The 18004-nt window shown below is 37.3% G+C and overlaps 2 protein-coding genes across 2 annotated transcripts; one reads left to right on the top strand and one right to left on the bottom strand.

Annotated features, from left to right (window-relative positions):
* Window positions 1–5526: 5526 nt before the first annotated feature.
* Window positions 5527–7764, top strand: LOC110880273 (protein NODULATION SIGNALING PATHWAY 1). The gene has a single exon (XM_022128854.2). The coding sequence runs from the start codon at window positions 6035–6037 to the stop codon at window positions 7622–7624; it is 1590 nt and encodes a 529-aa protein (XP_021984546.1). The 5' UTR covers window positions 5527–6034; the 3' UTR covers window positions 7625–7764.
* Window positions 7765–13683: 5919 nt separating this feature from the next.
* LOC110880272 (lipase 1) lies at window positions 13684–17018 on the bottom strand. Its single transcript, XM_022128852.2, has 4 exons — window positions 16308–17018; window positions 15775–15861; window positions 14042–14109; window positions 13684–13944 (listed from the first exon to the last, which is right to left on the bottom strand). Exons 1-4 carry the CDS (start codon window positions 16983–16985, stop codon window positions 13833–13835), a joined length of 945 nt encoding a protein of 314 aa, XP_021984544.2. The 5' UTR covers window positions 16986–17018; the 3' UTR covers window positions 13684–13832.
* Window positions 17019–18004: the final 986 nt, after the last annotated feature.

Below are 18004 nucleotides of genomic sequence, written 5' to 3'. Positions count from 1 at the left end.
TCGACAATATATACCGGGTGTACGCCTACACCGGGATGTCGATGGTCGTGGCCATTTCGTAAAATGATGCCAAGGATATCCGGGACAACGGTCATTAAACCCCCCAAAGGCTTTTAAGAAACAAAACTGTTTAGATGAGCCGATCATATTATTTAATTAACCACCTAAGCGATGGAAAAATATAATGCTCAATCAAGCGGTATTAATATACCGTAACCCAAGCCCATATAGGGGAAATAAGTTAAAGTATTTACCTTTGCAAGTATTATTCCTTAGTTCGATTAAATCACCGATAGCTTTTATTGGGCTCCTAATCTGGAACGAAGGTTTTAATTAACCTCTTAGAATCCTAACGGGTCTTTATATTGGCCGTAGCCTAGACCGGTTGGTTCCGGAATATAATTATGGTTTAATCGCGCGAAAAGGCGAAAACCGAGAATGCAGTGTGATTCTGACCCAACAAATTCAGAGACTTGTTTTATATGGGTTTATGGTTCACACTCTGGATCTTGGGGTTCAAATAATATAATTTGACCCGTATTGGCTAAATTATGAAAACTAGTTTCATAAGCCGAACCGTGCGCGCAATAGGCGAAACGGTTAACCATGGGAGTCTTACGCTTATTTCCTGAGTCAATATGCCTTAAAGAGGTTGTGGTATCAGTAGGATACCTTCCGTGATGCCCGTAACGAGTTTAAGTTAATATTACGCCCCGTAGGGGCTTTTCGGTCATTTTAAAGACTTTTAAAGAGCTTTTCGAGTTCTACAGGAAATCTGAGTTTCCCGAACAGTTTATAAAGTCTAAAATACTTTATTTATTATTTAAAATCAGTAGCAACTGGAATCGGGTCTAAAGACCTTGTAGAACTCATGTTTTGGTCAAAAAGGGCATATTCGGTATTTACCGAACCGTAGCCATAACCGCAGGTTATGAGCAAGGTAAAAATTATTAAAAATCTCTAAAATTCCCAAAATATTATTTTATAACAGTGGGTAAAAGTTTTGGTGACGAAATCTTGGTTTAGATAGGTGTTATGCTAATTGCGCCTTTTATTACAAAAGTTTATTTTAACCGCGCTATTTAGCATAACTCTCATTCTAGACCTCGGATTGACGTGAAATTTTAAGGACACGCTTATAATTTAATAAGCAAGGTTCTGGTCCGTTCACGTGTCCGAAATACTCGTTTTATTTTCAAAAGGCCGTTACGGTCAACTTTTAGGCGGTTAACGGAAATGCGCAAAAGACTCGGATAACTCTTGAACCGGTCACAGAGGGTTATACCATTATGTAACCCGGTCCTAAGAGAGTCCTAAGGCATATCTATACCTCACTAAAACGGGTCAGAACTGAAGTCAAAGCAAAAGTCAAACTTTTGCGACATTCGGCTCCGAACCGGTTCAATATAGCAAATGGTCGATTCAAACGAGCGCAAACAAGTTTATATGCTTAATATCATGTTTTATGAACATCAAAACAGGTTTCATAACGTATACATTACAGATTATGTAGAAAACGGCAAAATGACTTTCTGTTGACTTTTTAAGTGCGCGTTTGACTCGATATTTGACATAGTTAGGGTGGTGATCAGAGGGAACCCTTTTAGGGGTTTATTACCCACATAAATACCAACTCAAAACTACTTTTGATCCGACAATTCACTGGACCATTTGTGATTTATTGCTATGACAACCGTTAGTTACGACGGTTGAGTTTATAGGCTAAATCTATGGAAATATGAGACCAAAATGGTTGTGAACGACTTACAGAAGTTGTATCTTGCTTAGAGAGCAGAAGAGAATGCTAGAGAGCTTCTTAGAATGATCAGATAGAAGTGTTTGAGTTGTGTGAATGTTATGAACCAAACTAGCCTATTTATAGTGAAACAATGCACTCAAGATCATCACACAACAGCCTACAGCTGACCATGGATGATGGGCATGTGTCCCCTGGAGCTATGGGTCAAGTATAGGGTGCCCATGCCTCATTTATTGGTGTTTGATCGTTCATAATGCTCAAAAGGCAAGAAAATACAAAGTTTCTGCATCTGGGCGTCACAGGCGGCCCGCATGGAGAATCCATGCTACTTTTACGCGGGCCGCCTGAGATTCAAAAATCAGGCGAGTAAAAGAGGAGGCTCGCGGCCCGCCTCAACTTAAGCCAAAACCTCACGCGGGCCGCGAGAGGTTATATTTTCAGAACTTTTAAATCTTTTGCTATGATGACAGAATCGGGTAATTAATAACGAAATCTTTCGTAATGATTTACCTGAACTTTCGGGTTTGAAGGGGTAACTTTGCGGTTTGGCCCTCGGTTAATTACAACTAGGGACCTCGTGTTATTTACCCGCGTTGTTAAGTCCCCGGTTAGTTTATTAATTATTCAGAAAGCCTTAACTTTCATTATTGACGCTTTTAACCCTTCTCCTACGAATTCGATCGTAACTTTCTCGTTTCATAACGAAACTTCGCGAAATTTATATATTATATTTTAGTGAGTGTATAATACCGTTACAAAGCCTTGGGAACGTCAAAGGGTCACTCAGAGGTATAATTAAACATGTTGACACGGTTAACCCCTGTAGCTTGTAATCTCTCACTTTCTTTCGCGTTTCGCTTCTGTACGATCTATGATTTATTCGTTTGAAGGTTCAAGCATTATTTAGGGTTACTATACAGTATATTTACCCTTGTTGACATTTATAACCCTCGAATTTATATACTTTCAAGGTTTGTCAAAATTTGTCCTTTATTTAATATAAATGCCACGTGTAATCAAATGACACGTGTTAACACATTATTGGACGCAAAAATTCGAGGTGTTACACTCTAGGGTTTGTGTTGTGTGGGTAAAATGAAGAAAAAAAAAGAAGATAAAAAGATATGTGGCAGGAGATGGTAAGATCATGTATCAAGGATTTGTACGTACAATGTTACAAAGCACAAACTATAAACTAAGCATAATGTACAACCTCTAATGCCTAGAAATGTTAGAAATTAGAGTATTATATAATTGAGTGGTAAGGTTTATTGTTTTGGTGTGCTTGAGTAATAAGAAAGTAGAAAGAGTAGTGACCTGGGTTTGTGTTTCGGTTCCAATATTCAGGCTTGTTGTCCATGGCTTTATAGCCTAGTGGCATCTTGGTGGTGGGATAAGGCTTTGGGACCTATAGGTCCTGGGTTCGATTCCCACAAGGGGGGTTTTCCCATGTTTATTGGGTTTCCTCCTGAATTGGTGTGGCATTATGCCTAGTGGAGATGGATATGATCGGGTGGTTCCTCTGGTGGCACGATGATACTCCAGTGGTCCGTCAGTGATCCAAATTTGCCGTTCAAAAAAAAAAAAAAAAAAAAAAAAAAAAAAAAAAAAAAAAAAATATTCAGGCTTGTTCTTGGGTCTAATTGAATCAAAGTAGAAAAAAGCTTCGTTCATGCTTAGCACTGAAAATTACTACATAAAGCATCAAGATGTACTAAAAATTAAAATTATATAAGACTTTGGAATAATAATTATAAACGCCTACTTAAGGAAAAAACAATATATCTCAATCAGTAGCTGAGCTTGAACGAAAACTCAGTGATGAGGATCGACTCTCAAAATCCAAATTGGTGGGGGCCGATCTCGATCCAATATTTTACACTAAAAAAAAATCAAAACTTTTCAGTAAAATTAACACTACGAGCGAAAAATCGATGGGTCCGAGGCACCCTGGCCCCAATAAATCTCCGCCCACGGTCTCAAACTTATAATATGATGTAATAATAATAGCTATGGCGGTATTTCATTTTATATTATCCACGCATAATTTGTGGCCGGACTTGGTCTGAATTACATCAAATAATTATCTGTATAGCCAATAAGAAAATTAAGTTTAAGCATATGATAACTTTATAATTTGGTCATCTCCAGTACATTATTCTTTAGAATAATAATCTTTTGGCTTAATCTATCGTTACCCATAGAAAATCAACATATCCTCATTTACCAACCCTGCTTCATGTGTGCCTTGTATAAGATCACCTAAAGTACAAATATCGGCCTGTTCAAGATCCACAAATAATAATAAAGCTCAACATGAAGTTTTGCAGTTCAAAAAAATATAAAGCTCGAAATATTGTGTCGTTTTATAGGAGTCAAATCAACCAAATGCAAGAAGCTGGGGGGAAAAGAACAGTAGATATATGAGTCAGATCCAAGCGCCTTACAAATTATGAGCCTTATGCATAGTTGCAATCGCCCATATTGAGTGAGTTTTTTTTTTTTTTTCTTTTTCATTCATTTAAACAGAAAAAAAAACACATTTACAATCACAACGTGTTATGACTGGAATAATAACTATCGGAAACAGTTAACTAATAATAACTAATCCTCACTCAGCACACATGGAGAGATTCTTACTGCTATGTATTTATGACATTACTCATCACATAGGGTATATACATTTTTCCATCTTATTTAAAAACATGACACTTTTTATGGGGTGTTTCCATCTTATATATTTTCCTTCTACAAGTTTTTAAGTATTTGACATTGTTCACACACACACACATCAAATAATAAAATGTTTTTTTTAAGTATTTGAGATTGTTCACACACCAAAAAAATAAAATGTTTTTGTTCATTCTAAAATTTGAAAAATAAATAAAGAAAGTAACATTATTGAGTTTATTTTATATATTTAGGATTAATTGGTTTTTGTTTTTTTTAATAATGGTTATAAAAACGGTTATTTCGGTTAACTAGTTTGGTTAATAACCTAATTGGTCATATAGGTTAGGTTTTTAGTCATGTTCAAACCGTTATTGGCCTAACCGGTTTTGACCAAGCAAATAAATAACTGTTTCTGTTAATCAATAACGGGCGGAAAAAAAACGGTTAATTGTATTGCATCATGCTAGTCCAGTCCAATTCAAGCTGAGCCAGCCTCACTCAGCCAATACACGGATCGAGATGCACAAATGGTATAAGGACCGGGCCTGTGCTCTGGAAGCAAGCCCAATATATGACTTCTTAATCTTTTCCATAAACAAAATTTAGAGTAAATTACGTTTTTGGCCCCTGTGGTTATATCACTTTTACTATATTAGTCCAAAATAAGAATTTTTAACATATCTGCCCCCATGGTCTCTATAACTAACCATTTTGGCCCATAAGTCTAGAGATCATGGGGGCCAAAATGGTTAGTTATAGAGACCATAGGGGCCAAAATGGTTAGACTTAAGGGCCAAAATGGTTAGTTATAGAGACCATGGGGGCAGAGATGTTAAAAATTCTTATTTTAAGCTAATATTGTAAAAGTGATATAACCACAAGGGCCAAAAACGTAATTTACTCCAAAATTTATTTGTTTATTTTTCCTTACTGGATCAGGTACACCTTCCAATACTTAATATTTTTTATGGCCTCAACAAATACTTGTATTTTATTTTTTATGGCCTCAACAACATTAGGAAGTAGGAACCAATAAACTTAAAGAAGGTATTTGAAGATTAATACAAGTTGTGCTCGTAAACATAAAAAAAAAATATTAGTATTCCATGAATTTGTGCAACCTGCGACGAAAACGTCAATTCTTAATGTTTTTTCAATCAAACTCATCAAGACGTGAATTCCTATAGCAACCTGTTTTTGGAATCTTTAATGTTTAATGAAAACGCCAACCAGGTTTAAGAGTCCATGCTTAAACAAACACTTGTTAATTAATCCAGGATTAATTAATCCCATTATACGACAAATCTGCCGTCTTGATAGTTGATACGAAATCAAACCCATGTAAAACCAACCACATTCATCCAAACAACTCACCAGTTTCTGTGCACTTTCTCCTTTCGTTTGTGTAAATCCAAAAACACCCTGTCAATTAAGATAACATTTACCCAAAACAAAAACATCATATCTTCCGAAAAACAGCACATCCACCTCATCTCGTTTTAATTAATCCCAACAACCCCCAAGATTAATATTATTTATTCATTAAGCATCCTCAACTCACGTACACTTCTCTTTCCAAACAATACTTGTGATCCAGACTAAATGATCAAGCAAGACACTTTGTTCATTCCCGGTTTTCCTTCCAACACCGGCCCGAATCAAGAAACCATGTTTGTAGACACTGAACCAAACCCGACATCCGATCCAATCTCGGATTGGTTAGAGGATTCAGCATCTTACATACCATCTTTTCTTGATGACCCTTTTGGATCTAATACTATCATTGATGATCGTTGGTGGGTCCAACCTCAAGATCTTGATCAAGAAATCTTTAGTACTAGTGTTGCCAACAGCACAAACACACCCGCTACAACTTCTGATTTACTTGTTTTCTCCGATCAGTCAAAGCAGCTTACTACCGATTCATCCAAGAAACGAAAAGCACCATCGACGGCACAAGTTAAAAAGCCCGTAAATAGACGGGGTCAAGGAAAGTCAACAAAGGATGGTTGTAATAGCGATAACAGAAGCGGCAGGTGGGCCGAGCAGTTGCTGAACCCGTGTGCCTCAGCTATTAGTGCCGGAAACGTATCACGTGTCCGGCACCTGCTTGTCGTCCTCCGTGAACTTGCTTCGCCCACGGGGGACGCCAATTACAGACTGGCGGCATACGGGTTACAAGCCCTGTCCCACTATCTCTCCACCACCCGTGCCAGGGTGGCGGAGGTGGTTCTGCCAGCTTCCAATTTTTCCACTGTCAAACCAAAATTCTTCCAACAATCGCTTATCAATTTTAATGATATTAATCCTTGGTTTACCATCCCGAACCATATCGCCAACAACGCCATCCTCCAGGTGTTATCAGACCATGACCGCGGGTCGAGTGGTGGTTTACACATACTTGATATCGGTGTCTCTCATGGGGTCCAATGGCCCACGCTGCTAGAAGCACTGAGTCGCCTGCCACGAGGACCTCCACCATTGGTTCGACTAACCATAGTAACCCCAACACCCGATAACACCCAGATTCCCTTCGCAAACGGGCCACCCGGTCACAATTTCATCTCAAACATTCTCCGTCTAGCAAACGACTACAAGATCAACCTACACATTAACACAGTTGACAGCTGTCCTTTACAAAATCTAAATACTCAAATCATCAAATCATCTCCTGAAGATATCTTAATTGTATGTGCTCAGTTTAGACTTCACAATCTGAACCACAACAATCCAGATAACAGAACTGAGTTCTTAAAAGCTATGCGACGTCTCGAACCAAAAGGAGTGATATTAAACGACAACAACGCGGACTGCAGCTGTAACAGCTGCAGTACGTTCGAGACAGGGTTCGCGAGGAAGGTGGACAACTTGTGGAGTTTTTTGGACTCAACAAGTGTGGCATTTAAAGGGAGGGACATGGATGAAAGAAAGATGATGGAAGGTGAGGCTTCAAAGGCGTTAATGAGCATGTGTAGTATGAACGAACGGAAAGAAAAATGGGCTGAAAGGATGATCGGTGCTGGGTTCGCAGGGGATGTCTTTCGGGAAGATGTTATGGAGGGAGCGCGGGCCTTGTTGAGGAAGTATGACAACAATTGGGAGCTGAGGGTTGATGAATGTGTGGGGTTATGGTGGAAAGGGCAGCCTGTTTCATTTTGCTCTTTGTGGAAAATAGATTCAAAAAGTAGTTAGAAGTTAGAACCGTTACCATCAACAAATAAGCTAAATATGCATTATTTCTATCAGTTTAATCTGTTTTTCTTCTCAAATGTCTGCTCTCTTGAATTTGATTTATGGGATGAAAAAATAACCGAGTCGGGCATTTCATCGAACATGTGAAGAGCATACCCAAATCCTAACAAGAAAAAAAACGGCAGTGAAACACCAACTTAAGCAATCTCTTAACTTGCTGTCTAATGTCAAACTTGATCCTAGTTTTTAGCTAAAATTCCAGTTTTCTAGATGTAGTTTATTTGTTGAGTTCTTCCTTACGCCTGGATGAGGTTTTAGGTTTAGATATCAAGTTTTAACAAAACTAAATCAGAAATTCTAAACTCGTATTCATAGGACACAAAATTTAAATCTAAGATTCAAGTATTCAACACAACTACACAAGTATTCAGATATGCAGTGGCGTACCTAAGATATGTCTCCTGTAGGCTCACCTTTTCCGGTAGTCAAATTTCTCACAATCAAACATTAAAACTTTCTGTTACATGAATAATTAGAAAACACACAATGACAAGGTGTACATGAGAATTGATACAGGCTTAGCAGCGGCATAACATTGATTTATTACTAAAACTGTAAATATCTGTTGCATCATTCTTTGTTTACAACATGTCACTTAAGGAGCTAGCTCTTTGGGTGGAGAATGGAGATCCTCAAGCATCAGTCACTCCCTTTCAGGCGGGCCCTGAGAATTCGTGTACCCTATTCGAGTACAAAAAAACGTGCCCTTAGGTCCAATGGCGAAGCTTGACCCGAATGACGGGGGGTCAAAAACGTATATACCAAAAAATTGCTATAGAACCGGGGGGTCGGGCGCCCCTCCCCGCCCCTTCTATACTTCGCCACTGCTTAGTTCTTAACGAACTTGCGTATTTGGCTCACTAAAGGTCTAAACCTAATGCCAATGGGCTAACAACTAATCTAAACCATAAAAATAGTTTTGTAAGTAAGCCTATACTGGTGTTTGTAACTTTGTATGAGTATACCCTATTAATTTTTTTTACATATACGTATCAATTTTTTTAAATAACGTGTCTTTTGAAATATCGGGCTCTGGCCGGTGATCCTCCCCGCCCACCCTCAGGACCGGCCATGCTCCCTTTTGCCAATAGGGCAACACGAGGGCACAAACGTACACACTTACGTGTGCAAATAATAGAAACACAATGAATCCCAGTGCACAGACTAGTTTTAAAAGGTAAAACACAAATAAGGACTAACCTACACACCTAAACAGGCAAGCGTACCTATCGTATTATAGTATAGTTAGGGAAAGAGACCGGATATCACTTCCGTGGACATGGAAGCTCTTGATACTAAGCTTATCTATTAATATGTAATCGATGAAAATGATGGAAGTCGAATAAGAACAATGAAAACTGATAATGGGTGCAATACAGTAATCGATGAAAATGATGGAAGTAGAATAAGAACAATGAAAACTGATAATGGGTGCAATAAAGAACGAGAAACAATCAACATGAGAAAGGTAAAACCATCCATAATTATATGGATAGACGTTTTTCAGTTTTTGTGTCGAACTTGTTCCAATATGGATGGAACATTAAATCGATGACATTATTTCGTGTTTGGCGTGAAAAATATATAAAAACATATTACGAATATTAAGTATCGTAATTTATTGTTTTAGTGGGTATAAGTTAGTTTTTAACGAATTATAACTTATACACTAATAATTTTTGCCAATATCCTTAAGGGTTGCTTGTATGAAATTGTGAACAAAAGGCATGGTTCCTTGATTTGTTAATTGTAATACAATCATTATAGATGAGGTTAGTATTGTATACTGTATAGTTGTTGTCCTCCTACTAAGTAAAATCCAATTTACACATGTGTACATTTTGCTTTTAGGGCCATCCAGGAAGACTTAGTACAAAGAAAAAGGATTTTCATAAACGCATCATCATATTTTGTACTTTATTTGACTTATTGTGATGTTTAACTTAATTAACGGGATGAAGTATTGATTTCGATTACTGTATTAGTGACATGTCAGCGCTAGCCGGGTTGGGGTGTGACACAAATATTCTATAAATTTAATAAAGAATATAACTTGTTGGTTAAAAATGATACAAAACTAAACTTGGGCTTTTCCGGGAAGGACAACAAAACACCAAAAGCAGATAAATAAGAACTGAGTAGGGCCTAAACAAAAGCCCAAACTATAGATGGGTTACAATTTCTTTCTGGGTATTTTCTTGAATTTCTCATGATATATTGCAGTGGTGGTTACGAAAAAGACAAGTTGTAACTTGTAGGAGACGAAGACGATTACGTTCAAGATAAATGTTCATAAACAACTTGAAAGAAACAAACAGGTGTACAAATTCGATCTCTAAATGATCATTATCATCGTATAGTATTTTGTGATTAAATAAATTATATTAATCCTAAAAAAACATTCATATGCTTTTACATTGAATTTTCTTTTAAATATTCAAACGCCAGTTTTTCAAAGATTACAGGTGATAAAAATAGTACAAAACTATTAATATTGTCGAATGGACTACTGAATTCGCATGTTAGAATATCAAAGCTTTAATTGGTTATTGAAATATTGAAAGGTGAAGGGGTATGGTCCTAAAAGCCGCGCTGATCAATCAGGTCGCGCGCAAGACCATACTCCTACTACATTAACCTGACAAACTTACTAGACCCCGCGGCGACTAATTAGGAAAAACCTAGGTCGCGCGCGAGGCCCAAGCAAAGTTAAAGCTCGGATTCTACACTTAGCATCCTGGATGAAAACCCTCACTCCCTGGACCTTGCGCCGGCTATATAGGTTTGCCCCAGAGGCTGCGCGGGAACAGAAGCGCGGGTCCTTCCTGGAAAATACAAAAGGTACGAGTAGCGGAGAAATGGGCCAATAAGCGTCCAACATGCTGTATCCTATCGTGTTCCACGATTAGCAATCGTGCAGGAGACAAGAAGGTACACAAGGACGCCTACGTCGCACCAATCACCGTGCAACGACATCTACTCCATGATCTCCACTCAGATGTCAGAGAGACAACAAAGACGACAGCCAGGACACGTGGCTCCACTCAGTGTGCGCCAACTCCATTTCCTTCTAGAAACGCTAACGGCCATGATAGAAGTGACAAGAAGGATATTCCTTGTTGTCGACTTCAGGCCCAAGGCCCATCAGCCCATCTCCTCCTACACTACTCCGGCTATAAATAGGGACCTTCATGTACAGGTTAATTCTATTTTGTTCTCTGCTCTCTCACTACTAATCACACACTTATTTCCTCAAAACGCATACTTATTCTCACACCGGAGAGTGGTTAAGAGGAGAACCCCCCTATTCCCCTCCTCTTAACAAGCTTAACGGGGTGTTTAGTGTTTTGCAGGAAGATCAAGGCATCAGCTCAGGAAGGATTAAGGAGATTAACCTTTATGGTCGAAACATAAGCCCAAACTAATCACTCGATTAGTTCCGTGTTTCTTCAAAAGCAAACACATGATATTTACTTTAATAAAGTTACTAAGTTAGGTTATTTCCTGTTTATTTCAAGACCATAAATAAGCGTGGGAGATATACCATACCAGTATATATGTTGTTGGTAATTTTATAATTTTAACAATAGCCATTAAATTGTTTGTAGAAATGAAGCAAGTGTGTGTATACACAATCAAGGTGATAGAAACAAGGTAACAAGTTTGTTGAGTGAATGTGGAGCTTCCATATTTGCAGCATGTCCTACGTTAGGGAAAGATACCGGATATCACTTCCGTGGACATGGAAGCTCTTGATACTAAGCTTATCTATTAATATGTAATCGATGAAAATAATGGAAGTAGAATAAGAACAATGAAGTGCAATAAAGTAATCGATGAAAATGATGGAAGTAGAATAAGAACAATGAAAACTGATAATGGGTGCAACAAAGAACGAGAAACAATCAACATGAGAAAGGTAAAACTACCCATATTAATATGGATAGTCGTTTTTGTGTCGAAATTGTTTCAATATGTCTGGAACATTAAATCGATGACATTATTTTGTGTTTGGCGTGAAAAATATATAAAAACATATTACGAATATTAAGTATCGTAATTTAATGTTTTAGTGCGTATAAGTTAGTTTTTAACGAATTATAACTTTATACACTAATAATTTTTGCAAATACCCTTGAGGGTTGCTTGTATGAAATTGTGAACAAAAGGCATGGTTCCTTGATTTGTTAATTGTAGTACAATCATTATAGATTAGGTTAGTATTGTATATTGTATAGTTGTTGTCGTCCTACTAAGTAAAATCCAATTTACACACGTGTACATTTTGCTTTTGTGTACCTTGCCATCCAGGAAGACTTAGAAAAGAGCTCAAGGGACAAAGAAAATGGATTTTCATAAACGCATCATGATATTTTGTACTTTATTTGGCTTATTGTGATGTTTAACTCAATTAACGGGATGAACTATTGATTTTTCGATTAGTGTATTAGTGACATGTCAGCGCTAGCTAGGTTGGGGTGTAACACAAATATTCTATAAATTTAATAAAGAATATAACTTGGGCCTAAACAAAACACCAAAAGCAGATAAATAAGAACTAAACTTGGGCTTTGCCGGGAAGGACAACAAAACACCAAAAGCAGATAAATAAGAACTGAGTAGGGCCTAAACAAAAGCCCAAACTATAGATGGGTTTCAATTTCTTTCTGGGTATTTTCTTGAATTTCTCATGATTTATTGCACTCAGTGGTGGTTACGAAAAAGACAAGTTGTAACTTGTAGGAGACGAAGACGATTACGTTCAAGATAACAAAAAACAACTTGAAAGAAACAAACAGGTGTACAAATTCGATCTCTAAATGATCATTATCATCTTACAGTATTTTGTGATTAAATAAATAATATTAATCCTAAAAAAACATTCATATGCTTTTACATTGAATTTTCTTTTAAATATTCAAACGTCATATAGCCTTAGTTTTTCATATAAAAATCTTGTTTTGTAATTTGTATAAAAAATAATTATGCGTACGACAAACGCATGAGTTTTTCAAAGATTACAGGTAATAAAAATAGTACAAAACTATTAAGGGGACTGGGGGTGGTCCGTGATGGCCACCCCATCACTCGTTAAAAAATAACGCACACCGACGCCGTCTAATGTATCACGCGTTGAATTTGTAACGCGTTCTTTATATCACGCGTTGAAAACAATAGCCACAAAGATTGTTTTGTCGTTTATGCAATTGAATTAATAGCAACTTTGATGAAAAATACAAATTAGCCTCTCAACTTTTGTTAGCTATTTTTAAATAGCTTTCTTTAATTGCAATTCAGGTCCCTCTTCTTTATATAAATTTTAATTGCCCATCTCGACGAACCGTTTAAGTTGGTTGTAATTTAACAAAAGCGCGAGATTTGCGAAATGTGGGGTTGGGAGATGCCACCCGTTTAATTTAAGTTTTTTTTTTTCCAATGTTTAGTTGTTTTTTATTTTGCTATGTAATTTATTTTTTAATTTTAATAAAATTTATAATTTAGTGTTTTATTGTACGTTAATTTCTAATTTTAAAATAAAAATTAAAAAAAAAATTGTGAGTGATAGAATTCTATCACTAGTGATCACCGCCACTACAAAATGGTTGTGAGTGATAGAATAGTGACTGATGATATGGCAGGAGTTGATTGGATGCTTGTGAGTGATGGAATTCTATCACTAGTGACCAGTGGCGGACTTATACTATTAATAGGGGTAGCACGGGCTACCCCTCAACCCCGTATTCGTAGTGTAAAAATACCCTTTAACTTCATTTTCGTAGTGTAAAAATACCTCTCAACTCCGTTTCTGTTATATAAAGGATACCCCTGATCCCAAAAAAAAAATTAGGATACCCCTAACTTTTTGGGTTAGTTCCGCCACTGCTAGTGATCACCCCCACTCCCCTTAATATTGTGGAATGGACTACTGAATTCGCATGTTAGGATATCAAAGCTTTAATTGGTTATTGAAATAATGAAAACAAACACATGAAATTTACTTTAATAAAGTTAGGTTATTTCCTGTTTATTTCAAGACCATAAATAAGCATGGGAGATATACCATACCAGTATATATGTTGTTGGTAATTTTATAATTTTAACAATAGCCATTAAATTGTTTGTAGAAATGAAGCAAGTGTATACACAATCAAGGTGATAGAAACAAGGTAACAAGTTTGTTAAGTGAATGTGGAGCTTCCATATTTGCAGCATGTCCTACGTTCTTCAGTATCTCAAGCTTCGATTTGGATCCCAAATGACTGTAGTATTACATGTTTATTATTTATTAGTTATTAGTATTAATATTAATACTAAATAATTTTAGGTAAAGAAAAAGTGAAAAGATGGAAGACAAACCTATGTAGCTGATGTGCTAATTGAATTGGGAAAATTTGGTCCTTATCTCCCCATATTAAAAGTGTTTCCTTCACCATCCAAAATCAAAATCAAATTAAATTCTATCAATTCAACTTAAAGGGCTAATTTAAACTTCATATTAAAGATAGAGTAAATTACACAGATTGTCCTTTAATTACACCTTAAATTGCAGTCCCTGCCCTTTCCCTTTAATTTGTGCATTCCATGTCCTTTAAATAACAAATTTGCACACTCCTTGTCCTTTTCTCCAAACCCCATCCAAAAACCCAGTTAAATGCACCCATGTGCCTCTCACATGATGGGTAAAATTGTAAATGACCTTCCACCTACCCTTAAAAACCCCAGGACTCCGACCTTCACTTTTGCTGGTTTAAAATGCCTCCACGGCCACCCTTCCTTCTCCGAGCTCCCTCGTATCACTCCGCACACACCCCTCTTAATCTGCCCATCTAGAGATAAAGCAAGGTGAGAGAGAGAATCAGAGGTGAGAGAGAGAGAGAGAGAGAGTGTGTCGCGAGTGCAGCGACAGTGGGAAGAACCACCGTTACGACGACGGCAGAACAGGGGCCACTGGCGGCTGCCGCATCCGGTGGTGGAGGAGGTGGTTTCGTGGGATTGAATAATGGTGATGTGCGGCGCCCAAACGCTACCCTCTTCACCCTCCTGCTGTCTTTAGCCGCCGGAATTCGAAGCACAACTTTAACAGCGTTTCTGTTCAGGTCTTCGTACCCCGGTAAGGCTTCGAATCTGATCGGGTAAGATTGTAAGTGTCCAATGTTGCTAGTTCGCTTTAATCGTGATAATTTTCTGATCTTAAACCCCGTCTCACGTTCTATAGTGATTCTCATAGGGTTGGCAGTCGTTTGGGTTGAATCTGGTGGTTGTGGTCACCGGAAATATAGGAGGCAGTCGGGATGTCGAGTGGCGGTGTCGACAACTGACGACGGAAACAACAACGGCAGCAGATTTCCCATTCAACCCGTGAGTCACTTGGTTAGTATGTGAAGCTGTGTTATTATTCATTTTGTGATTCTTGGTCATTTTTGAGGTTTGGAGTAAATGATTGTCAACTGTTGGTTTGCAAATGCACATAAGATTTAAAAGACGTTAGATGCTAAATAATGTTGAAGATGATGATATGATTCTTTTTTTTATATATAAACAACTTATATGTCAATATGGTAGGAAGTCTGATGGTTTGTTTTGACCGATTGGTGGTTTTAAATGTGCAAAGTGAAGATGTGATTTTGTTATATTTATGTTAATTGTCAATCGTGATAAGTGATACATGTGCTGCACTTGTCATCTTCATGTGTTGTTGTGATTAAATTGCCTGTAGATATGCTGTTGTTCATTATGTTATCAGAAGACTCCTGGGGCTTTTAAGGGTAGGTGGAAGGTCATTTACAATTTTACCCATCATGTGAGAGGCACATGGGTGCATTTAACTGGGTTGTTGGATGGAGTTTGGAGAAAAGGACAAGGAGTGTGCAAATTTGTTATTTAAAGGACATGGAATGCACAAATTAAAGGGAAAGGGCAGAGACTGTAATTTAAGGTGTAATTAAAGGACAATCTGTGTAATTTACTCTTAAAGATATTAAATTAAGTTTGGACTTTGGATAAAACAACAAGACTTTTACTTAATCAACTTTTAATGAACATTTTTTGTAACTTTTGACAAATGACACTCAAAGTTGAATCAATGTAACCTGAGTAAGAACAGGAAGATTAAGATCAGGTTTTCCCAAAAGTAAATACTCCACCAGTTCTTGCTTTTCCTTCTTGTAACCATCTGCCTGCAATTTACAACCCAATCCAATCATCCATAATTAATATATGAGTAAATTACTTTTTGAGCCCCTGTGTTTTAGTGGTTTTAACCACTTGAGTCCAAAATCAAAAAGTTTAACGTCCTGAGTCCCTAGCCATTTATTTTATAACGTTTTGAGTCCAATTTTGTTAATTTTATAATGATTTGAGTCTAGAAAATTGGACTTAAAAGGTTAAAATTTGGACTCAAAAGGACTCAAATGGTTAAAGAAAATGCTTATAGGGACTCAGGTCGTTAAACTTTTTGTTTTTGGACTCAACTAGTTAAAACCACTAAAACACGGGGATTCAAAAAGTAATTTACCCACCATTAATTTAATAGTAGTATAATTACCACGATAAAGTCCCCAATAGGAAATCTAAGATGCAGGTTGTGACGTATTTATCTAACAAAAACTGTTAAAAAAATTACCGCGATAAAGGCCCGGAGGAAAAAATCAGGGAACAATCTACCAACATCAAATTTATGCATGGACATCCGGCACAATGTCCGGATCTCCTCGGGTGTCTCCGGCACCAACACATCCACCACATTCCTCCCTATCTTCTTCAACAACTCCGCTTTCTGACTCTCCGTGTACACAATTCCACTGCTCACAATCACCACCTTCTCCACCGTCTTCTCCTCCAAAGCCGCCATGCGGTACACCACATACCCGCCATAACTCAATCCATAAGCCGAAAACCTCTGCACCCCGAGTTTCTTCATCCCATCGCACACGCACTTGGCCTGGAATACATCCGTACGCTCAGTCCTTGTGGAGTAAGATTTCCCGAAAAACACTAGATCAGGAATATAGATATTGAACTCACGGGTGAGGTGAGCCACTTGAAATACAAACTGCCACTTGGAGTTGCCACCATACCCATGTACGAGAACCATGTTAGGCTTTTTGCAGCTGCGGTGATTAGGCGCCCATATATGCATTGAAGTTTGGCAATCGTCAAGATCAACGGTGCATGGAGAGAGGTTGCAGTAGTAACAAAAGTAAAGCGATAATAGAGCTTCGGCTGTGTTCACCGGGAGAGCTTTGATCGCGCTGTAGAGGGAGAGGAGCCGAAGCCGGAGAGATCCAATCGTGGAGAACATGGTGCAAAAGTTATTTGAAATGTTTTTTGAGTTTGAAGGAAAATAATAAAGAAGTTTGAGAAATATCTTGTTGGTAAGTGTCGTTCTCGTTATCTTCATTGTCTTAATATATCAAGCATGTTAGAGAGTGACACAACTCATCCGATTGTAAATTCTAATTAATACCAACCGGTTTTCGGTTATGGATCATTAATAATGAAATTTTTGTATGCTTTAAACAGGCAATACTGTTAGTAGGGTAGGGGCGCCCATCACTTATCACTCACAACATTCAATCAATTAAACCATAAGTGTTTTGAAGTAAATTTCAATATTCATCGAGTGATAAAAATACGTTGCCACACCACACAAGCCATGATGAATATCAATTCCTTCTTGCATTACAATACTAGGAAGATAAAGTAAATTACATTTTTGGCCCCTGTGGTTATATCACTTTTACTATATTAGCTTAAAATAAGAATTTTTAACTCTATAACTAACCATTTTGGCCCCTAAGTCTAACCATTTTGGCCCCTATAGTCTCTATAACTAACCATTTTGGCCCCCGTAATCTCTAGACTTAGGGGCAGTGGCGGACCCAGGATTTTTTTTCACTGGGGTCCATTTTTTGTGTAAGAATTTTTCACAACCAAACATTAAAATTTTCGGGTCGGTCATCGTAGTCGGGTCGGGGCTAGGAAATAATGTAGAAGCATTTAGTGGACATGAAACCACTACATTATTAAGATGCATTTTTAAGCATCAAGTTATCAAATAGTGGTGTATAATAACTTGCTTGGAACCAATAACTAGCTAAACAACACAATTACTTCATATAACTTCAAAATTTTGTTTAAGTTTTTTTTTTTTATGAATGTCACTATATGTGTTGAAAGTCTTATTTGATAATCAAATGTGAAATAACATTGACATTCAATTTATCATTTTAAAGAAATAAATTAGAGGTTCAATAGGTGGTTGTGCTGTATTTAAAACACTAGTTTAATTTTGATGGAAAAAAAAAACTAAAAACCAAA

Source organism: Helianthus annuus, chromosome 9 (genome assembly GCF_002127325.2).
Source record: "Helianthus annuus cultivar XRQ/B chromosome 9, HanXRQr2.0-SUNRISE, whole genome shotgun sequence".
Classification (NCBI taxonomy): Eukaryota; Viridiplantae; Streptophyta; class Magnoliopsida; order Asterales; family Asteraceae; genus Helianthus; species Helianthus annuus.
This window is presented reverse-complemented; position numbering and strand designations above follow the sequence as displayed.